At 41.8% G+C, this 25,303-nt stretch overlaps 1 protein-coding gene across 1 annotated transcript in view; it reads right to left on the reverse strand.

Annotated features, from left to right (window-relative positions):
* The window catches only part of LOC124556108 (neuronal PAS domain-containing protein 4-like), a 203,707-nt gene extending 179,129 nt beyond the window's left edge, over nt 1-24,578 (reverse strand). The window contains exon 1 of the mRNA XM_047130131.1: nt 24,462-24,578. Coding sequence (XP_046986087.1) covers nt 24,462-24,556 — 95 coding nt within the window. The 5' untranslated portion in view covers nt 24,557-24,578. The remainder of the gene's footprint in view (nt 1-24,461) is intronic.
* Between the last annotated feature and the right edge of the window lie 725 nt (nt 24,579-25,303).

Here is a 25,303-nt window from a genome sequence, read left to right on the forward strand (position 1 = left end):
TATCGTGGGACAGTATTCCTACAATAAGTATTATTAATAACAGTTTATTATTAAACCATTAAAACACTTAATACTTTTGCATAACAGTGATATAAGGCGTGTATCAACAACAGGTGATCGTTATAGTTCGAGTAAACTATCGACACTCTGCTCGAGCTTCCAAGAGGTCTGTTGCTGCATCTCCAAAGAAAAGATATCAAAACTCGTCTGATTCAATGTTATGCGATGCAAGTAACGAAAACTCACGCTCATCAGAGTGGCGAACTTATCTCGCATATCGTACCCGATTCCAAAATTTCCCATGTCTGGTTCCACAGATCCTTATGGATTCTTGGTTTGGGGTGAAAAAAAACTGAAACTCATATTTTATGCAGAATCAATAATGTGTATTTTTAGGCGAAATGATATTATAGTGTGTGTTAAACTGTACAGTACTAAATCCCGCCGAAGTAAATAAGATGAACTAAAAATTTTGGCTGATCGTACTTCCGATGCCAATTTATACTCACAGAAAATTACCAGGTTCCTGGTCGGATTAACAGTCTTAAAGATAAATCAGTTATGAATTCTGACTCATGCCTGTGTCGATCAGAACTGATTGTTGCAGAAGAGTATCCAAGCTGTATTTTGCCCGTAGGCTGTCGCATTGCACGAGCTAGTTTTTTCATGATATGAAATACAGGGTGACAGTTACTGTACTATGTGAAAAAAATGTAAATTACTTACAAATTACGGCGTGCACACACTTTATTCGCCATGTAAACGTCATTAAAGATATTTGGACTTAGGTTATGACATGTTCGATATGTCTGCCACCACTGGCGACGATGTGGCGCAGATGAATAGCAAGTGTCGGAACATCGACGCTGTCGATGACTTCCTGAATGGCTGTTTTCAGATCAGCAATGGTCTGAGGTTATTGCTGTACACCTTGACTTTAATATAGCCACACAAAAAGGAGTCGCATGTCTTCAGATCCGGAGAATATGGTATTCAATCGAGCCCCTTGCAAGTGGCCTCTGAGTACACCAGAGCCAGAATGAGGTCCCCAAAGTGCTCCTCCAGGACATCAAACACTCTCCTGCTTCGATGGGATCGATCTACGTCTTGCATGAACCACATCTAGTCGAAATAAGGATCACTTGGGACAGTGGGGATGAAATCATCTTCCAAAACCTTCACATACCGTTCGGTAGACACCGTAACGTCAAGGAATATCGCTGCGATTATTCCGTGACTGAACACTGAGGGTAAGGAGACTTCTCGGTTGCGAAATGCGGATTCTCAGTCCCCCAAATGCGCCAATTTCGCTTATTGACCAACGCATACAAATAAAAAGTGGGCTTCGTCGCTAAACCAAACCATACTAATTGCCATCATGCCCCGCGGCCAACCTTGCAGTTTGAACGTCCTAACGCAAACCATTCAGAAGTGATAACGGTTTTATTTCCTGTAGTTCAATAATTGTCACCCCCTACCTCACTTAAGAAGAAACCTGTAAGGAAACATAAAAAGTAAAATTAATATTTCGTACTCGTTTTGTTGCAATGACAGTGACCTTTATCGCGTTTTCTGTGCAAATTCCTAACCAGAAATCAATTAATTTTAATCAACATTCAAAAGAAATGTGAGCCACGGATGACCCCAACATAAAACGTACTCGAGGCAAAATCTGAAAAGCTACGTTTCATTCGCACTGTTCGATTTATCGACAAAATTTCAACATCACTAAAAGCTAATCTACATTAGAAACGGAACTCGAAAACGATACTGCGTCTTAGAAGTCGCTATGCATGCAGAACATGCAGCCCAGTGGTGAGCTCCACACCCACCTGGGATTTTCGACAGGGTATCCTTGTCCTTCCATCGTTTATTGCTGGAGGAGGAATGCATCATAATATGCGGCCTTCATTTCTGAAGAGTCTTATGACTCATGCAGAGCGCCAAGGTGACGGTCCGGAGCGCATCTTCCTGAATGAAACTTCCTTCAGATTCATTGCACGTCGTGAGGATAGCTGCTAACTCATGACTCTGAAACAACAGTGACTAATCTACGTACCTCAGTACTATTACGAAGCACGCTCTCCTTGCGCCTCCTGAGTAATTCTAGACGAGCTATAGACGACCCTTTAGCTTGGCTAATGGCACCTATTACCGGATCTTAATTGTTTTACTTCACACCACAAAATTTCAAAATCTTATTTGAGCGCGGCAGGGATATTAATTTTTTGGGGTTTTGGAAAAAGGTCGAAATCCTTGTGCAGTGACGTAATTGTTGCGGAACTGACTATTGACCCCATCCTGTGAACTTCCGTATTCTTAAAATATGTAAACGAATGTTTTACGTATGACACAATTTTAGTTAACGGGCTCAGCCAGTAGCCTTTAGACTGAATATTATGAAATTAAAATGAGTGTTGGTAATTGTTATGTATTTGCTGGTCTGAGTGTATACGATTACTGCCCTGATTATGGAAGAGAAGAGAGGTTAAAAGGTATCTATGCTGGCAAGAGTACATTTGTAGATTAACTGAAATGAGGATAAAACAATGAATTTTGAGAATTCATGTCGAGTGGAAAGCAAAAACAGGGTCACTTGACCATGGCAGTGGAAGAGGATGTTAAGAAGAAGAAGATTTTGTAACAAATTATGTACATGGTGATCTCGAAACACTATTGTTTATTTTCCTTCGCATCTGCAGCATGGTAACAGGAGTTAGGTACTTACAGATTTCAGTATTCAATTCCGCTATACTGACAGTGCACAAGCAACGGAAGATAACCACAGTTGCATGCTGAAATAGGTCACGTACTTGATTTTGCTATATTCTCAATCATTCAGATCAATTTTTGAATGTTATTACTCAGTGCAAATATATACATTTTCTGCTCTGTACTCTTACCGCTGACAAGAAATTTCTAACTTGCTACAACACTGTTTTTATCTATCCAACTTAATCCCCATGGTAGAAGAAGTCTTACTGTTTGTTATTAGGCCACCACTGACAAGAGACTTTTTGGTGAAAAGTTCCGTTGGTCTGCATTAAACGCCAAAATTGTTCGTAGTGACACATCGACTAAAGCCACGGTGACTGTGCATTGCGATCCGTCCGTCGGATGGGAACGTTACTCTCGGAAAACCGTTTTGTGCTAAGAGAGTCCACTAAGCTATGTAACGCGGTCTTGTTACAGACTCATATTTCGGCATCGAAAAAAATGCTAATGTCTGTACACACTAGTCACATTGAGCTTCCCTAACAAGTACATGCATATAGAAAATAAGAACTACTAATGTGTAGAACGGACGTAATATTTTTTTGTTCCTCTGTGTCGCCCAGTCAAGAATGCCACATACCGAACGAGGTGTCACAGCGGTAAAACACTAGACCCTTATTCGAATCGCTGTCTGACAGCCGGGATTTAAGTTTTCCGTGATTACCCTAAATCACTTAAGGCAAATGCTTGGAGGGTTCCTTTGGATGGGCACGGCAGATTACTTTCCCAGTTTTCCCCAATCTGAGTTAGTGCACCGTCTCTAATAACCTCATTGACGACGAGAATTTTTAGTTTACCCTTCTTAGGCGTTTAACACTAGCAGGGGCTATATACCTGCAATAGTTAAACACAGAAAATGAATAGGCGCGAGCTAAAAGTCAAACAGCTCTCGATATTCGACTGCCTATGACAACGACGAGAATGAAGATGCACGCTATTTGATAGGTGGATAACTCAAATTTAATCGATCGATCAGGTACCAGGGGACACGAAAAATTGTATACTGCATTATTATAGTAGGCTAAGTAACTTTTATTGAATGCTGCATTACACTTCAAAGTGACACGGATACGTGACACTATTTTTCAATATAGTCACCAAGACTCTGCAAACAATGGTAGGAACGTCCCCCTAGTCGTTCAGTTCCTCGATTGTAGAAATCCGTTTCTTGGTCACGAAGCCATTCAAGAAGCGCTATGTGAAATCCTCATCGGTGGAAAATCCCCCCCCTCCCCCCCAAGACAAAATTGCAGCTTGCTGAAAAGACGGAAATCGCATGATGCTAAATCAGGACTGTATGGCGGATCTGTATCACCCATGTCACTGTGGCTTTTGCCAAATTTTTTGCACCACTGAAATACGGCTTGACGTGACATTGCATTTGGTCCACAAATCGCCAGAATTTTGTGGTGCATTTGTATGCAATTTAAACGTTTCGCCCAACAGAATCATCCTGTCCTGCGTACTTCAACGTTGCAATACGTTTCCAGTTGTCGGGCCATTTCAGGCGCCCACTGTGATACACGTATAGCCTTACCACAGCAGAACTGCCTCTGCAGGAAACCAGGAACATGTAATCTCTCCTGACAATGCACCACTGTTGTTACGCGGTGGTCTTAGCGTGGGATAATAGGTGTAACTCACTTTCTGAAGTCCCTACGTATTTAAGGAACGACGTTTACAGTTTAACGTTTAATTTATCTTCACGTCATTTCAGTCGAAGCGCTAGTTAACTTTAGACAGCAACGGGGAACAAAGTGACAGTCGTGTTGAACGATTTACCACGACATTTACACAAACTGATTAAGGAAGGCACAGTAAGAGTCATTCCAAATAGCTGGGTGAATTATTGAACTGAACGTAGTGGCACAGTGGCCATGATGCTTCACTTGTATTCCAGAGGAGTGACGTTCAAACCTCCATCCGGGAGATGTAATAAAGTTTCTCGTGATTCCTGCAGAAGGTGTCTCAATCCTGTAGGATCAGACTTATACAGTGCTTTGAGACGTGGAACCAACCTCGGAAATAAATATTTCAAAACGTATGACGCCTTAAATGAGCAAGTCGTGAGAAGTGCGGCTTTGTAAATCAGTTACGTACGTATCATGTAGATGAAGATGATAACAAACAATTCACTACCACATCGACCCTAGAGTCTTTACGTTAATAAAATTACATAATCGTCTGAGATGCGTCTACAGTGGAATTCACCACTGTTTAGGCACCTATAGTTCACGATCAGCTATCAGAAGATGAGGCATTAATCGTTATGATAACTAGCAAGCATGCATTTTAAGTATAGCACTGTACGATTTGGTTCCCGAATAGCTGAACTAATACAGAGAAGCGTCTCGCAACAGAGATCATGCTAACTGAAACAAATTTATCACCGTCGTTAGAAATACGAGAAACTGGGTCGTTTGTGTTACAGAGTGCTAGTCAAGGCTCTAAATAAAGAACTGTCCACACAGTGGACTCCAGGACGATGTTTTGGATCCTGTAGGAACATACAGAAACTCGCGCGTAAAATTACTTTAGGCACAGAACGCAGACTTGTTACTAAGTTATGTTTTAATACATACAGTGAAACTGACGGGCGTCGCTTTGAACAGATGGTAATTTTTGTGGACTGGCAAGACAGCCAATCCACTAGGACGGGAGGCCGAAAGGCACGCGTTTAAGCTCACGCAGGCTGGCGTGAGGTCTGGAACAGGTCAAGGTCTTATAGTAGCAAAAATAGTACGTAGCTTCTGGAATACTTAACTTTAATCCATAATTGGTGAACATCGGTCTGACGGTACATGCATCACAAGATAAATAGCAATTGATAATGGCGCTTTGCTAGGTCGTAGCAAATGACGTAGCTGAAGGCTATGCTAACTATCGTCTCGGCAAATGAGAGCGTAATTTGTCAGTGAACCATCGCTAGCAAAGTCGGCTGTACAACTGGGGCGAGTGCTAGGAAGTCTCTCTAGACCTGCCGTGTGGCGGCGCTCGGTCTGCAATCACTGACAGTGGCGACACGCGGGTCCGACGTATACTACCGGACCGCGGCCGATTTAACGGCTACCATCTAGCAAGTGTGGTGTCTGGCGGTGACACCACAGTAATACCTGGGTTTGCAATGTACGGTGTACGTCTTTTTGATTCAAATAAAAAACTTAACATGAAATTCCAAATAGTAGCTCTTTGCCGCGAAGAACTCAATTTAGGAACCTCTACCATCTTTACAACTTAGACCTCTAGGCTCTAGACACACTATATATCACTACAGGAGGAAATCAGTTGCGTCTTCTCAGTTGTAATGACGTTTACAAGCTGACGACGGCGGTAGCAACAGTCTTTCTGTATCTTTGGTCACTTCGTACATTTAAGTACTTTTCTCTCCTATGGAATATTATGAATAGCTTAGATAAAAGAGAATAACTAATGTTTTTATTTCTCTTTATTCTAGTTTTAAATTTGAAGATGGTGTAATTCAGCCGAAATCTGTCACAACAGTAAATAAAACTCTGATCTAGACTGTCTTGTTCATAAAATAAGAAGTTTAAGTATCAGAACAGATACTCTGAAATAGTCAAAGTCGTCTCATCCCCATCCAATCCTAGCTCGTGTTGCGGTTCTGATGCTATCTTTGTCGAAAAGACGTCTGGAACCCGTTTCCCTCAATTTCGGGTTCAGCGTGTTATCCACGGCACCACCTTGCTCTGTAACAAAGCTCAGACGGATCACCACTGCGGTCCTAAGCGTAAATAAATCTTTCTGGTCGCGAACTAATGGTGTAACAAATAAAACGTGGAATACCACTTTTCGGTTGTCTGACGGAACTGTGGCGCGAGTCACGCCCACGGTGTCTGCGACGTGATATAACGCGTCGGATTACGCTTCTTTATGAATGCATAGCGACGCTTGAAGGGGAGTACGCGCAGACTATAATTAATATTTAAGTAAGAAGGCGAAACCTCTATAAATAGTCCCGGTACCGGGGCGACCTTAAGGCAGCCGGAAACGTCGTGGGTTTGGCGGTGAACCCGGCCAGCCTTGGTTCAGCCTCGCGTTACTGAGCAACCGGGAGGCGCGCTGCATTTGAATCAGTGACATAACACACGTAATACCGGATCTGGTCAGCCCTCCCTCGTTGCCACGCATCCCGCGACTGCTGCCTTATACTTGTCCCGTCGCCTCATGAGCTGACCAACGCTGTGTGCCGTGCCGATTAAATGCCTGCCTCCGTCTTCTCTCTTCGTCTCCCTGTAGGTTTCAGTTGCCAGTTGGTTAAAGACTGAACGCTTAATCAAATCATATATTTATTTCATCCTGAACGGATCTCGAAACACTCAAAGTCGTTCTACAACCGTTATTCGAAGCTGGTTTCAGATGAACAACCACGTCAAAAAAAAGTTCATGGTGAGGTGGCACCACTGGCAGCATTTATAAAGTTATTTCTATCTGTCTCTGTTAATGCAACAAAATCGATAAATGTAAAGATAATTTCCAGAGTGTCTGAAGGAAGTGTGATAGGACCGTTACTGTTTACAATGTATACAAATGATTCAGTGAAAAGCGTCAGAAATAATTCAAAACTGTTCGTAGATGATACCGTTGTCTGTAATAAAGTAGTAACGCCAGAAGACAATATCGAGTTGCAGAATGATCTGCAGAGGATTACTGAGTGGTGCAGGCTTTTTACAGTTGACCCTGAACGTTAATAAAAGCAACATATTGCGCATACATAGGAAAAGGAACCCAATACTGTTCAACTACATTATTGATGACAAATTACTGGAAACAGTATCTACCGGAAAATATCTAGGAGTAACAATTCAGAGCGACCTTACGTGGACTGACGATATAAAACAAAGAATAGCAAAAGTAGGTAACAGACTGAGATTCAAGGGAAGCATCTTAAGGAAGTGTAACTTATCCACGAAAGAAGTGGGTTATAAGGCGCTTGTTCGACCGATTTTTGAGTATTGTTCATCAGTCTGAGATCCCTCCCAGGTAGGACTGAGGTGTGTGTGTGTGTGTGTGTGTGTGTGTGTGTGTGTGTGTGTGTGTGTGTGAGAGAGAGAGAGAGAGAGAGAGAGAGAGAGAGAAGAGCCAAAGAAGAGCGACACATTTCGTCACAAGATCGTTTAGTCCGGAGAGAGCGTTACAGAGACGCTCAACAAACTCCAGTGGCAGACGTTACAAGAGAGGCGTTGTGTATCACGAAGAGGTTTGCTATTCACATTTCGAGAGAGCGTTTTCCGGGAAGAGTCGGACAACATACTACTTCCTCCTACATGCCTCTCGCGAAATGACCACGACGAGAAAATCTGAGACGTTAGAGCTAACACCGAGTCTTAACAACCATCATTCTTGCCATTCGCAGTTTACGAGTGGAAAATGGATGGGAGATCAGTCAGTAGTACCAGAAGTAGCCTCCACCACACATTGCTCGGTGGCATGCCATCTTAAACAGCACGCACACTGTACACTGTGCAGACACCCATCATAGTCATCCACACGACAGAGATACTCCATTCATCGGTGTATTTTAATTACGTACAACATTTTACTTGGTATCTACTGATCCTTATTTACATGCATAAACACACAGAAAAAAATACAGATGATCTTCATACAGCTAAAGAGACTATGACTTCCTTTTATGTAAGCACGCAGTATCTTCATGCAACTATGTTCGGGCTTATTTTATTGTATATAGTCACTTGGTAATTTAATATACGAATTTGAAACAACTATGACTAACCGACTTTAAATAATTACATTTATATGAACACGGTACACAAGAATTACTACCAAATACTGACACAGCCGAATATATACGATAGCATAAACAAACGTTCAAACGAACATGGGCTCTGAAACGAGGTATTTGAGAGATAATTATGCGAATACGTGTTACAAACCGCCACTGTGCTCAGTATGAAGTATTAACCTAGTTAGTACAAAGGTATTTCATATGTACTATTTCTACCAAGTCTTCATCTAATTGGACTCACGCTTCACCATCTCCGACCATATAGCCGCATTAGATGTGCCGGTGCCTTATCATGCATTTACCACATTCCCCAGCCATGGTTCCTAGATGAAACTTGACCCCAATTCTATGGGGGCTTGATGGGAATGACTAAATTAAAAAAAAAATAAGTTAGTGGCGTTTGCGGATCCACATTTGCTGCAAAGTTTTTACTTCTGTTAATGCATACTTACACCCGTGTCCGTTTTTTCTGTTCATTATGATCCACACTATGTATCTCGCAAAGCATACAATGAAACGTACGATCAACAAGTATTGTTCCACTCCTGGATGCCTCATGGAAAAGAGTGCTTTTATTATTCCGAACACACATTAAATCCTACTACGTCTCTAAACATAGGAAGTTCTAAAGTATCAGCAGAATCATACACTTTTCATTTTCACTACAGCTTTCCGGTGTCTTCCAAATGCAAGCGCTACAAAAATCGCTCAACTTTTCATGCAACATTTTCAATTTCGTCTATCATTTCGACATGATATATATTCCAGAGAGCCTCTAATCAACCATGGACCCCACTAGCATTTTATAAACTATATTTCTTACAAGTAAAAAACATTGCTTCGGAATCGTCCGAATACCCCAACTTCTGAATTTGTCCCATCTTATATGGCTTTCAAAAGCCCCTTTAAAGGTACTAACGAAACAACTGACTATGGTTAAAATACAAGTGTAAAATAGAGTGTGCACAGAGGGATACATCGTTTGAAGTTTACAGTTAATGGAATTTGTTCTGCTCTACAGGACAGGGCGTACAGAGGTTGGACAAAAATATGGAGATACCACGCGAAATGCATTCTTGAACATAAATGCGGACACTAACCTAGTCTGTAGCTTACACTGTTGTAATTGGCCACGAACGGCATCTGCAGGATGTCCTAGGTATGTTGCACGTGTCACTCGTGGTCAGAACAGTGTTCAGTGTAGTTGTGAGTGCATCATGTCGGGGCTAAATGACTTAAAAAGTGGGCAAATTGTTGGCGCTCGTATGTTGGGTGCTTCCATAATCAAGGCAGCCGAAGTTTTGGGCCATCGTGTCGAAGATTTATACCGCATACAAGGAAAGAGGAAAACGTTCGTTCACTAAGTCACAACTTGGAAGTAAGTGTGCGTTAAGTGTTCGTGTCAGAGAGTGATTGAAGATAATTGTGACGAAATATAAGGCGACGACAGCTACAAAAGTCACTGCAGATCTGAATGTCGCACTCGCGGACTCCGTCAGCATGTAAACAACACGAAGACATAGACTTGCAGGGCGAAATACAATTCCAAAACTACTAATCAGTGATTCAAATGTTCGTGACAGAGAAACAAGGTGCCAAAGCCAGAAAACGTGCGCTATAGAGAAATCTAACAACGTCAGTTTGTCCGCTGAGTCTTGTTACACACTCTTTCCAACTTCTGGCATAGTGAAACATAGCGGGGGATAGGTGATGGCTCTGAGCACTATGGGACTTAACATCTGAGGTCGTCAGTCCCCTATAACTTAGAACTACTTAAACCTAACTAACCTAAGGACATCACACACATCCATACCCGAGACAGGATTCGAACCTGCGACTGTAGCAGTCGCGCGGTTCCGGACTGAAGTGCCTAGAACCGCTCGACCATAAGGGCCGGCGGATAGGTGATGATTTGGGCAGCTACCATATATCCTGGTATTCCATGGGCTCTATGTTGCTCCCCAAGTCCGCATTACTACTAAGGATTATGTTACCATTTTGGTTGATCAGATCCGTCCGAAGGTACAATGTTTGTTGTCCAATTGTGATGCTGTATTACAAGACGGCAGGGTCCTGGTTGACACTGCTTGCATCGTCCAGGACTGGCTTTGTGAATACGAGATAGAAATGATGTTTCTTCCATGGCACCAGATCTCAGTATTATTGAGACTTTGTGGTCTGCTTTATAGGGAAGGATATGTGATCGCTGACCACCTCCAACCCTGTTACTTGAACTTGTCGCTATTTTGCAGGAATAATTGCATAAGATTCCCTTTAAAACCATACAGGACTTGAATTAATCCATTCCGAGGGGATTGGAAGCTTTGTTGAATGTCAACCCGAAGTTCATTTTTGTGTTCCCATCCTTCTGTCAGCCTCCTGTATATACTAGGATGCGAGACAGGATTCGCATTGGTTTAACCACCGTTTGATCAGATATAGCGGTCTGTTTTGGTGTGATGTACATGAAGTTTACGTTTCAGCTAGTTTTCCACCTCTGTATTTGACACAAAATTCACCAACAGTTAAAACATAAAAACATGACAGTATGCGCGACATATCTTGCCTTACACTAAACAGCCTTCCTGACACTTGGACAGACGCACATCGACTGAAACTAACACCAGATTCACAATGAAGACACTCATCAGATGCAGACGTCGTAAAGAAAGACACCGCCAGTAAGGAAAAACACAAGGCGATTTTTTCTTAGTTAGGGACCACACATATAATGTACTTCTTAAATGAAATCATTGCCGCCTCTCGACTGTAAGTTTTTATTACTTATTTATTTATTTTATTAACGTGATTTCGGCTATAGAAACATTTTCAAGTGCAAGGTGGTGACAAAATGCCATTCAGAAATTTCTGTTACTGGCTTTTTTTCATCCTGCCCTTGAAACTGGCTTTACAGCCTGAATCGCGATAGTGAAATAAATTAGAAATAAGAAAGGTCAAATGACGGTAATGATATCATTTAAAAAACCACAACAGATGTTTGCAGTTTAAAAGTTTAAATAGTTTTGTTGCGTCTTTCCCATACGTGTGTTTTCGTTGTCATTAAGTATCTTGGGGAAGACAATAAAATTTTCTAACCATTTTTCTGCTTAAGACTCTATACTGTGGCCATAGTGACTTAGGAACTAGCAGTACTTAATTTCTAACTGTCTGCTTTTGGTTTCTCAGTTACTTTCAATAACTTTATTAACCGCGTGGATCGCAATGATAAAGTATCAGTGATACAATAGAAAGAAGAAGGAAAGAAGATTTACAGGCTGTCGACATCAAGGTCATTAGAGACGGAACACAAGCTCGGATTGTCCGTTTCCTTTCAAAGAAACCACCCCAGCATTCACCTGGAGCGATTTACGGATATCATGGTGAAATCTAAATCCGGATGGCCTGACACGGATTTAAACTATCGTCCTCCGGAATATGAGTTCAGACTGTTAACCGCTGCTTCACCTCTCCTGGTAATACGGCCTAGACAGTTAATAAAATTACTGGAAAACTTAACAGTCAGAAAAGCTGACAATGGCAAGGGGATAGGTCTGCTGACCAAAGGCCCCTCCACACCCACATCCAGTGGCGCTTATGGGCTGAGAATGACACGGCGGTCGGTACCGTTGCGCCTTCATGGCCCGTTCGGACGGAGTTAGTTAACAATTAATCATTACTGTCTCCAACAGAAATTATGACATTGTTCGTGAAGCTTAATTGGGAAAAACTGACAACTGAGACGAGTTTATTTCTAAACAGAATATTGGCACCGCATTGTAATAAAAATGTATGCATCGTAGGTAAGTCGAAAGTCTCCTTATAAAAGCCCAAAGAAAGTATGTGCCTACAATGTGCAAAATGAGAAAGACTGGAACACCTACATTGGAAACGTTCAGTGTCACGTTGCTGCATTTAAAAGCGGAAAAATCCCGGATGCAAGATACTCATTACTCAAAGCAACTTGTCGACTACAACGGGAACAGCTTAACATACAAAGGGTATCTGAAAGCGTATTTGGAGACGTAATTTAGCGGACTGATCAATAAGCAGCCATAACACGTTAGTGGTGGGTTTCTCCAGGCACAGTGAGCGGTGCTGTGGCCAGGTTCCTGTTCCTGCAAACTGCAAGCTTCCGTGCGCTCAGTAGCGGTCTACATGAGATACTCTAAACTAAGCTGCGCTATCGTGCTGTAGCATATTCCGTCCCTCTCATGCCCTCACTGGATGAACACGTAGAGATCTCATCACTCTCTCCACTACTTCTTTTTGAAGCGGCTCCTCTGGTATTCTCAAGAGGTTGAATGATTCTTGTTCCAATCCCCACATCGATGGAAAATTCTTGACTGTACTGAGATCGAATCTAGGAAAAATTAAAAAAGCTATTTCCGTCAGTCACATTTTTAGTAACATCCAGGACGCGTCTCAAAGGTTTTAGCCTTAATCGTCAGGTGAAAAATGAGTTTACATACACATTTTTGCGTTTTGTCACCAGTCATCTGCTTTGCATTGTACTTTGATATTGTTCCAGTAACATCACATACGTAGATTTTTCTATGTGTGGATAACACCCTACTGTCTGCAGGTTACAGAAACAGTTCCAGAATAAAACACAAAGACGACGATTGGTTACAGCAAGTGAAAATACACACGTAAACCCTTTTTTCGATTGAAGATGAGGGTCAAAACTGTAGAAAGGCGTCGTTGATGCTAATAAAAATGTGAATGAAGCAGATAAATTTTTAAATTTGTTTTGTACTGTATCATGTCATTACAGACGTCCTTAAAATATTTACCGCTCTTTACTTTCAAGCGACTTTCTGACAGATACGATATATTGTTTTTGGACGGTTTCTCCAGATAGAACTGTACGATCTGCACGCATTTTTAATAACGAGACTTTCAGACATCTTCAAACGACTGCTGGTGAATGATGGTCTGTTCCACTGATAGTATCTGTTTCTCGTAATCATAATTAGGATCAGCAACACGTCATGCGACAAGTTGTTTACCCAACTAGACAGTAGCTAAGGCTACAAAGAAGATCCTAGAAGATCTGTTCTGAGTGTTCAGGCGCTACCGGAACAAGCATGAAACATTCTTACTATAGATGGTAGATTCGGCTATTTTAGTAGCAAGTACACACGAATGTTCTGGGGAACATGGTACCTCCAAGATTCGGAGGATATTTAATGATCATTTTAGTTAGCGAAAAAGTCTGCCGCTGGGTCTTTAATTGGAAGGTCCACTACGTGCTTTACATGGGTGGAAATAATACAGAGTGGTTGCAAAAAGAAAGCATTAATGCTGTAGACAATGCTAATACGCGGATGAAACGGAAAATATTTTTGATAGTAATATAACTTTAGATACATTCCTTAAGCCTTCTTCCCAACCCTATACTGTACAAGGTGGAAACTAGGCTACCTCTGATGTAAATTGAGAAATTTACAGTTCAGATGGGAAATGTCTTCAATTCAGACTTTTTCTGTGCTTGTCAGAGCCACCCGGAGTACATCACAGATTACTGAAAACGCAAAAAGTTATTTTAGCATTGCCAAGAATACATTGTGCAGGTCTCGCGTGCTATAACTTCCGGCCAGTAACTGCGAAAATATCTCCATCCACGGAACTAGCTTTCCACTTGAAGTCGCGGCACAGCTGCTTACAGAGGGCACGGGAGCCACTAAACAGGCTGACATTCTAATCAGCCGGCCAGAAATAACATCTTCTTCGCCAAATTTCATTGCTGAGCAGCTGTGTCTGGCGACGAGCAGGTAAAAACCAAAGAGCGTCGTAAAGTTTGAGAGTAAAGTTCCGTAACGTGAGTTGGCGCTCCGGTTCCTCCGCTACGGTAGTCAAGGGTAGCCACAATCCTTGCCTAAACTACATCCTGAAGCATTTATTTGCCAATTAACTTGTGTACGGGAACCGTGCCAACCTCAGCTGGCGCCAGACGCAACTCGTTCCCCACTGCCTTCGCCCAGTAGGTTAGCTGACCAACACATTTCGAAATTTTCTCCTTTCTCAGGCTGTTACTATAACGGTGACTTTATTTACATGGAACACGCGGCAGTTCTCTGGACAATGAGCCTTCTTGATGTGCCTATAACCGCGTCTTTCACCCATGTAAAACAAGTTGCCTCGAAACATTCCAGAATCTACGATCTTCATTTAGTTATGTGTTGTGTGGAGGAGAGTTTCAACGCTACTATCAGTAAGTTTTATATCTAGTTTACGTCTAACGAATTCTTGTCGAAGTAGAAATATATTTATCAGTTTTTATAGCGAACTCTAGCGTTGTTGCTTACGAATTATTTTGCAGGTTCGGCTACACGAAGAAAACATTATTGCAAATTGGAAATCGTAGTGAGAGAAAATAGTTCTTGTGACATAATGTTGGAAACAATTAACCAACACACGTTCTGTACAGCTCTTATTGTCGACACGACACAATAAAAGCAGATATCAGAACGGCACTGTACTTTTAGTGATATAGCAGCAAAAGATCTTGGAGGTACAAGGGACACACAAACTGGTATCAACGTCCGTCCACACATGCTTCAAATATTCTGCCTGAAAAGGATTCAGAATGCCCCAAAGCTCAGACGTTTGCCCGGTAACATTATCTTTTTACTAAATATCGTTTTTTAATGAATTGTATGGCTATAGTTCAAAAAGCAGCCAAAATACTGATACTACGAGGGATCTACTAGACGTCAATTTCTTAACAGTCATTATCAACATTGTATATTACATTACGATTTTGCCAGCCTACCAGTTCTCATTATTAAGCCTCTGATGCAAGTGTCAACAGTCATGATAAAATTGCAGAACGGCTAGTGCATAATGCATAATGCTACTTAAACAAAACTGAATAAATTGGTAATTTTCGCAGGATGTGTAAGATGTAGCCTCTGCTTTCAGTGTGAATTACTCGTGATTTGCCGGTCGGAGTGGCCGAGCGGTTCTAGGCGCTTCAGTCTGGAACCACGCCACCGCTACGGTCCCAGGTTCGATTCCTGCCTCGGACATGGATTTGTTCAATATGGTTCAAATGGCTCTGAGCACTATGCGACTTAACTTCTGAGATCATCAGTCGCCTAGAACTTAGAACTAATTAAACCTAACTAACCTAAGGACATCACGCACATCCATGCCCGAGACAGGATTCGAACCTGCGACCGTAGCGGTCGCTCGGTTCCAGACTCTAGCGCCTAGAACCGCATGGCCACTCCGGCCGGCCATGGATGTGTGTGATGTCCTTAGGTTAGTTAGGTTTAAGTAGTTCTAAGTTCTATGGGACTGATGACCTCAGCCGCTAAGTCCCATAGTGCTCAGAGCCATTTGAACCATTTTTTTAACTCGTGATTTACTGTGCTGCACAATGCCCTTCAGTGCCTGTGGCCTTATTGTGAAGTGAAATTTTGTTCTTATGAAACTTACTTTGCTCTCGAGGGAAGGGATGTAGGGAAGTACGCTCCAGAAAAGCTATGAAGAGTTATTCACGTTAATCGTTACACAATGTAAACCTACTTCCCAATTGCGCATCAGTACGATCATGACGCACATGTGTATGTACGGACCAAAACTATTTCCTACATCATCTGTCTCAAAATCAAGGGAACTAATGAGAGACACAGAGGGACAGAAAAATCTTGTGTACTATAATAAAAGACAAATATTTGTAAGAAATGTTTGTTCTATGGAAACGACTGCAATTATTATCTTTCTTTAATAATTTTTGTTTTTATTGGTATATAAACACTAAAGTTAATTTTATTTCCACAAAAATTATGTTTATACTTTAGAATAAAACTGTGACTCTGTGTGGAAATAATTATTATGAATATTTGGGAATGAAAGAATGCACTATTCGCGTATATTGAATACAGTAACATCCTTAACTGCGAATTATAGATAAAATTAAATATTTGTCCCCCTTGGAAGCCTTATAAAATAATAACAAGTCAAACAAGGAGAAAGAGATACTTCCGGCGTCACAGTAGCATCCAGTGACGTGGGCTTCCACACTGTTTACTTCCAGGTACTGGTGTGTATTCCTATTGCTTTATCTGTGTCATTATCACGAGGCGCAGAATATCTGTATGAATGTTACGGTCGAACAAGTAGCGAGCGCTAGTAAGGAAGCAGCATTGCCTCTGGCTCTTAATGAGTTTGCAGTGAAGGCTTAGCGCGAGAGTGTTGAGAATAGGAATCGAACTATGTTTCTCCGAAAAGGTGCCCGGTTGGTTAGCTACATTGCGTCATCTATTCCTGAATCTGGAAGGAATCATTGTACATATTCAGGCGACAGAATGGCTATAACTTCATTTTTTTCCGTGTGACACATTCCAATCGTTCAGATCGGAAATTTCACTTTCGAACTTCGCTAAAAAATAGCGCATTCATTCTGCTCCGGTCAATTTTTATTCTTCAGATAAGTTGGTAGGATGCATTTCACTAGCACGCTACTGTCCTGGGGATAAAATATGTGCATATGTCACCATATTATATAGGGTGTTCGAAAATTCTCGTTACAACTTCTAGGACTAGTGGAGGGGACTGAGTGCATAACATATTGAATTGGAACCCACGTCCGGAAACGTAACGTTTCCGTTCTGCGAAGGTTTCATTTAAGATGTGTTACGGGTCCACGTTTTCTGAAGGTAAGAGAAAGGTTTCAGAGTTACTTGTCCTGGTATGCAGCAGAGCAGACAGGATGACGTGTATTACGTCATACGGTTACCTGATGTTGCAATGCGTCAGTACCGTTCCGTACTTACAGTATGCTGATTTCTTTTTTGTTTTGTAATAACATGTAATGTTTAAGTGTCAATACAAACAAATGTTCTTAAGTGATGAACGGATGTTTCGTTATGTTTCCTTTAGAACTGTTATCTAATAGCTGCACTACATCACGCCTAATTCAATTTTAGATGCAGAAGTGGATGATTTAAACATCTGCATTGAAACTGTCGTAGAACGGAAACCATACGTCTCTGGACATGGGTTTTCAATTCAAAATATTTTATACTCACTCTCCTCAACAAATCACAGAAGTTTGTAACGGGAATTTCCGAACATTTCTTGTACCTGCACTATTCAAGTTTTTTAGCGAAGATCTATGTAGCTGTACTTTTTTCATGATTGTCTGGTTAAATAACTTGTACTTCTGCACTGTACAATGTTACAGATTATCAGATCCATGTAACTGAATGTAACATAATATCAGGAGCTCAATAGAAAGTAGTCCGCATTTTTCAACTCGCACATCACGTTTCTTTCAGTGAGATCAGTGAGCGGCAAACACAGGGAAAAAAAACAAATTTAAATGATGAAATAGGATCCGCAGAAACCTTTTGGATGTCAGCATGCTGCCGAAACGCCTCATGCCAATAACTATATGTATCACAAAGGACTACAGCACAAAATATGCTTTAGCGGCATCAGCTAATTACACGCTTGCGTTTGCAAGGCACCGCCTGTTACCAAACTACTGTACAAAATAAACAGATTCATTCCAGTTCCCCAATAAGACCAGCAGGAAAACTGAATTGGCTGATGAGATACAAATTCCCTAAAATTATGACCTAGTTAGTAGTCTCGTCTTTTAGCACACGTGCGAGAATAATTCAATGCATAAATTGTCCTGGAAACCTCAGACGCTCGTCGCTACCGGACTTGTTTTGATCGTGAAAAACGACAAGTATCTGAGATACTGGACAAGAACATACGTATTGCTACTAGGTGCATAAGACTGAGGCTACGTTGCAACTTGCGCGATCATTAATATTAAGAGCAATAAAAAAACGCCGAAAGACGCGGATGCGCGTCCGTTAATTGCGTTAGCGCGTGCGATCAGTGTACGGGAACAAACAAACGAGCCAGATAAAAAGAATATTAGCAGCTGCTTTAGAAAGTTGATAAAGTCTACTGTTTGTGACGTGATTCTATTTTGCTGGAGCTGCCGGGTATTAAATTGGAGTGGCGCGTCGCCCTGATTTAAGTTTGGCGCAGCGCGCGTCCGGAGCAGCGTGTGGTAGCGCGTTATTAGCGGCCAGTCGTGCCGGCGTGCGCGGCGTAACCTTATATTTAAGGTTTCGCATGAACGCGCAGTTTATCACTGTTAATGAATATTCTCGTAGGAAAGGCCGCTTCGCTGACAGAAACAAATTTGGGCAGTCCGAGCTGCAGTTGCCCGCCCGCCAGATGGACACAGCGGATGTGGCTACCAGGATCCAGTGTCCTGTGGTACTGAAGTAAGGAATTCACATAACTGTGCGGGAAAATATGTCCTTTTCATTACACTACTTTCACTGTAAATTACCTTTGTTTGTTGGACGATATACACACACACCTAAAGACCCGTGACGTACCTATGTGTGAAGTGGCATCTTGTTCAGTAATTACCAGATTTAACGTCATAATCTACATATATTATAAATTAAGGGGCTCTAGACAGGTAGGAAAGCTCTACCTTAACCAATGTAATATTTACTTCTCAGAAAACATTGGGAATAAAAATTTGAAAAATGTGCCTTATAGGCTACACATTTGTAACTACTTTAACAGAGGGATTTCAGAAGTTTAAAGATAATCCTTATCATTGTAAAAAGTAGTCCTACAAATAAAAAACTGTCTACACTTTTCTTTGTATGTATGGCTCTAACTTCTGTGAGATTTACAACACAAGAAAACCCCTGTGTTAAAATAATCGTAATACTCGAAAGCGTATTCCCTGTAAGTGCCAACATATTGTAGCAAACAGGAGCAGAGAAAAAGTGTAGTTTATCCTTAAAAAATAATATTTTCGGGAAACAACTATTAAAGTGGTCTCTGCACATCTCCTCTATATGATCGGCAGTCTACTGCCTCTTCCATCTCATCTTCCAATTTCCTTTTTCCTGTTCATCTGCGCTGTCTTCATTTTGTTCCGCGGTCTCCAAAAGCTTCCTCTGACTGCCTAAATCTTTCTTTACCAAAATTTACCTTTTGTTTCACTGCTAAACAACCAATAGTTTGTATCAGTTTTTTTCAGACTTCACACCTTGCAGCATTTCCCTCAATGAACGTTACTACTGCATCGAGGACACAAAAATTCAGTTTACTAATTGACACAAACACTGTCTTGAGAATTACGATCCAGATTATGCTGTTGATGGACTTAGGAGTCTGGGTGTGGCCGTGAAGAGAGTTTTTCAATAGCCTGTCATCTGACAAATCTTTGAAAGTTTCTTTCAAGACCCCCACTATGGCAAAAGACGTAACTGGTTTGTGAACAAATTTTTCAACATTTTGCTGTGCTCTGTTGTATTTGTACTAGAAATTCCTTCCTGGAGGGCACAGGCGATGAACAGGTGTATCGTCTGTTGAAGAGAGGTGAAACAAAACTGCCAATATAACTGTTCTCATATCTTCTACACTACTAACATTTTTCCTGATGATTATGCTACAATAATTTTTGATTTTATCCTGAAAAATTCTGTGAGTCTGTTCCTATCATCTTATCGTCTCCCATCTTCCAGTTTCTTACCCTTGTTTGCAGTTTTCAGTCATTGCAGTCTCGTGTCCATTCGCTTTTGTATATGATCTTTGCACTCCAATTTAGTGATAGTTACATTTTCTGTATACGGTTTCTCTTCCTCAACTGATATGAAAGCTTTTGAGTCTCCATCTCCTAAGTAATTGCCCTCGGAGGCGGGTGATTCAAAAAATCAAATTCCGGTCTGAAAACTGACAAACGTTCGTCGTCACGTCAGCACAGTGGTTTGTTTAAACGAATTCATAAACAAGAAATAAGGCAGTAATGTATATGTATTTTATATCATTTCAGAGGAGAAATTCCGTAGATTAAGGTCAATAAAAAGAACAAGAACTGAAAAACTCAAGACTTCAACCTGTCTGGAGCTACTTGAGGTCCCGCGACGCCTTTTTGTGGCTGTATTTGAAGGGTAATGTCAGGAACTACTGTAGCAATGGTTCACTAGCAGTCTGATTCACGAGGAATGTTTGAGTGTATAGTTTACTACCACTATGCCATACAAGTCGTCTTACAAGGGAAACCTCCCATCGCACCCAACTAAGATTTATTTCTAAAATGGCCCAGTGGATAGCCCGCCAAAAACTGAACACAGATCCAGGATGAAAACGGGCAGCAGATGTATTGAACTGTGAAAAAAGAAGCAAAATAGAAACAGTGAACGGTCCAGCTTACGATGTGTAACATAGAGCGTGTTGCCACAACCACGGTGTAGTGGTTGTGTGGTCACGGTGTTGGACTGCAGAGCGGGAGATCCACGTTCGGGTCTCCCTCGTGCCCCTTTTCTTCGTAAATTTATGAACTGTGCGCCCGGCCATTGACCTGCCTGTTCTCCTTCTGTCTTCTTGGAAATTGTCATAGTACACACTGGTTAATGTGAGTCACATAATAAGAACATATTACTGTCACAAGTAAATGTGATGAATAGTGAGAGCAGGCGGGACGCCGCATAGACCCTTCACAGAAATGAAAACAGCAAGTAAACGGGTGTGAACTATGATACAACAAGTGAATTTAAGAATCAAAATTCCAAAACTAAACGCAAGAGTCATAATGTGTGGCACTTCTGTAGAACAAATAGGAGGTTTGTACGTCTGGAGGTCCCTTCGTTGTACCTTATTACTGGAAACGAACGTTACATCACGACACAGACAAAAATTTGAATACAGCGAACAGACACGTTAATGACCGGACGGACAGTTCTTAATTTTATGAAGACAAAAATATGGGGCACGAGAGAAATCTGGACACGGATATCCCACATCGCAGTCCAACACCGCGACGACATAACAACGATGCCGTGGTTGTTGCAGTTCGCTCTATGTCGCACATCTTAACGCCTGGACCGTTCACTGTTTCCATTTTGTTTCTTTTTTCACTGTTCAGAACACATTCTTCCTGTTTTAATGCTTGATCTGTGTTCGGTTTTGGACGAGCTATCCACTGAGCCATCTTACAACCAAATCTAAGGGGGATGCGATGGGGAGTTCCCCATGCAAAGCCGGGGCAGATCGCTCGTGATACACAAAAATAAAACAAGCGTAATGGAATGTTGTCAAATTACATCAAGTGTTGCTGAGGGATGTATATTAGTAAATGAGACACTAAAAATGGCAAATGAGTTTTACTACTGGGGCAGAAACATAGTTAATGATGGCGAAAGTTGAGAGGACATGAAATGCAGATTCGCTATAGCAGGAAAGGGATGCTTTAAAAAAAGAGGAATCTGTTAACATCCAATATCAGCTGAAGCGTTAAGAAATCATTTACGATGGTATATGTCTGGAACGTAGCCTTGTATGGAAGTGAAACGTGAACGATAAGCAGTCCATACAAGAAGAGAATGGAAGTTTTAGAAATGTGGTACTATAGAAGAACGTTGAAGATTAGATGCGTATCTCGAATAACAAATGAGGAGGTACTGCAACGAATTAAGGAGAAAAAGAAACTTATGGCACAATCTGACTAAAAGATGACATCCTCAGGTATCAAGGGCTTTGGTAGAGGAAGGGACTGTACGGGGTACAGTTGTAGAGGGAGACCTAGGCATCGATACAATAATATGTTAACATACGATATTTTCTGAAAATATTTGTTTGGGGTGTACTCTTACATGGAAGTGAGACACGTATGATGAACACTGCAGACAAAAAAGGTGATAGAAGATTTTGAAAAGTATTGCTTTAGAGGAATATTTAATATGAGTAGACCGGGCCGGCCGCGGTGGTCTCGCGGTTCTAGGCGCGCAGTCCGGAACCGCGGGACTGCTACGGTCGCAGGTTCGAATCCTGCCTCGGGCATGGATGTGTGTGATGTCCTTAGGTTAGTTAGGTTTAAGTAGTTCTAAGTTCTAGGGGACTGATGACCACAGCTGTTAAGTCCCATAGTGCTCAGAGCCATTTGAACCATTTTGAGTAGACCGGGTAACTGATAAACTACTGAACTGAGTTAGAGAGAAGAGAGCTTTTGCTTCCATGTGACGAAAAAGAAGGATTTTTTTTTTTTTTTTTTTTTTGGCGGAAGGGAGACCGAAGCGTGAATATAGTAAGCAGGATCAAATACATGAAGTTTCCAGTAGTTATACAGAGACCAAGAGACTTACACAGAAGAGATCAGCATTAAGAGCTGCATTACACACAGTTCTCAAATTAAGGATCGCAACAACAATGAAGGACTTGTTAAATCCAAAACATCATCACCGTTTTCAGGATTCTGTTTATTACCGGCTAATCTGTACTGTGCTGAGAAATGATAGTTAAGGAAAAAATTCGACGCGTTGCGCCGTTTCCGAGTAAATTAGCATTTAGGTTAGCCAATCAGGCGGTTGCGCGTGCAAATTCAAGCGCCCCGATGGTGTCGCTAAACGTGTTCTTCGTTTGGTTTCCTAAAATTGAACAAGAGGGTGATACAAAAATTGGGATTGGGACGGTAGTGAGGATCGAACCCGAGCCAAAGGCTGAGTCTCGTGCGCTATCATCTACGCTATGGGGACATGACACTAATTTGTATCCAACGGGTCGCTTGAATTTGCGCACCCAATTAATTAATTCAGTCGGAAACGACGCAACGTACTGAATTTTTTCCTTAACAATTATTTCTTATCGCAACATATCCAGCAACACATTAACAAGCTTTTCAAAGTGTTTCGGACTACCCTGCATATAAGTATCCGTTGATGATCGGCTTGTGCCCAATACTACTCCCGTAGCTTTCTTCAGTGTCATAATAATGTGACATATTTTCTAGTGACATTTTATATGCGAAGATAATAACACCTCGAATCTTATGGTGACCACAGGCCGAATCTAGCTATTCGGGAGGTTGCGCAATATAATTGTTGCCTTGGATATGAATTATTATAAAGTGCTATAAGAATGACCACGTTCTCTTATTCAAACTTTGTGTCTTCGACTTATATTAAAAGCAAGCAATTACTATATTAACTAAGATGTTTCAGCTATTTATAAGTACATTAATATGAGACAAATTTCGAGGTCCTATCACGTGCCCCAAAACATTGCGCTGTAGGAGTCGCTTCTTCGTGTTAAGTCTCGAAATTGAATGCCCCTAAACCCTATACAGGGTGATTTTTCTGAATGGGAACAAACAGCAGGAAACGGTCCTTGACAGTATAATAAGCTGAAAACGTGATCTGGGTGTATATCCAGAAATAAATTAGAAGGGAGATACACCCACCTGTAGGTGGGAACAAAAGATTGTGACAATAAAGGTTTCAATGATTGAAAGCACACATGAAAACACACTAGGCACGTGGGTATGTTCTGTCTGCATAAGTGTTTTAGTGGTATGGTTGCAGCGAACCATCAGCACAGGTTCTCTCTCAATGTGTGGCCATCGAAGATGGTATCGAGATGTCTCCGCGCGGAAATGCGGAAGAGAACCGGAGCTCTACCATGTAGTAGCCACTTTACCCTTCCTAAAACCAAAGGCACGTCTTCCAGCATGGGAGACAAGTTCAACCACAGGTAGTGGAAGGCTCAGTCCCCCAACGACGCGGTCACACATTGAGGCTCAATCGATTCTGATGGTTCGCTGCCTCCATACCATTAAAGCACTATCAAAGACAGAAAATTTGCACTTGGCTGCGTGAACTTTCAATCACTGAAACCTACACTGTCAGCGATCTTTTATCTTCACCTTCAAGTGGGTGAAATTACCATGGAACGCTTTTCTAGCCTTATATCCATATGACCTTTTGGCTTCTTATCAACTCAGGAATCGTTTCCTGCTGTGTGTCCCCATTTAGCTATATCACCCTGTATAGTCAGAATCCAGCATCTCTGTATCGTCAAGCAGCACGTCGTTTGCCGAACAGCGTTGTGGAGAGATCCTACGTGAAGAGGTGGTGAGGGTACTCACTTCTTATCGATGTGCATGAACTTCATGTCCATGGCGTGGATGGAGGTGAAGACGTTGGTGGCACCCTGGACGACGCACTCGCGCGTCTCGGGCATGGCGACTGGCGTACACGTGGCCAGGAAGACGGGCTCGTTGCGAGAGCACAGCGGCAGGAACGACAGGTAGTGCCCCTGCACCAGCACCACCTGGAACACCACGACATTGGCTTCATACGCTGCTGGTCATCGAATCTGCTACACCGGTAAGTGTAGCAAACAACGAAATGTTACTCATAGTGAGTGAAAAACACAGTCCTAAAAACACATGACGAAACTAGTAGATGATTTGAGGATTTAGGCCTAGAGGGTGCGAACTTAAGTACACAGAGCTGCCAACTCTGGCAGCAGCAATGGTTCTAATCCAACTGAGTATCGAGTCGAACTGAGCCTACATGACAGAAAAGTAAGTCATTCTGTGCTGTTTCAGTTCTCTGCCGGAGTTCATCAGCCGTAGTGGCTGACGATTACTGGTGAACCCTACTCGCGGCAACGCATGATCAAATTTTTCAGTGGGTGGGAGGTCTCGAGAACGTGCTAGCCAGAGCAACATTCAATTACTCTCTGTATCCAAGTAGATTAGGACAGGAAGGGCAACATCCGGTCTTGCATTATCTCGTTGAAAGATGACGCCATAATGACTCCGAAAATAGAAAAGACAGCAGTCTTAACACGTCATAAATGTAACGGCTACGTCCTAATTGCCAGCTACGAGAACCAGATTTGATCTTTTTGTGTACCCAATGGCAAACCATGCCAGGCGCCGAGCCCGTATGAAGATGACTAATGTATAGGGAGCAATCAAAA

The sequence above is a fragment of the Schistocerca americana genome, chromosome X, assembly GCF_021461395.2.
Source record: "Schistocerca americana isolate TAMUIC-IGC-003095 chromosome X, iqSchAmer2.1, whole genome shotgun sequence".
In the NCBI taxonomy this organism is placed as follows: Eukaryota; Metazoa; Arthropoda; class Insecta; order Orthoptera; family Acrididae; genus Schistocerca; species Schistocerca americana.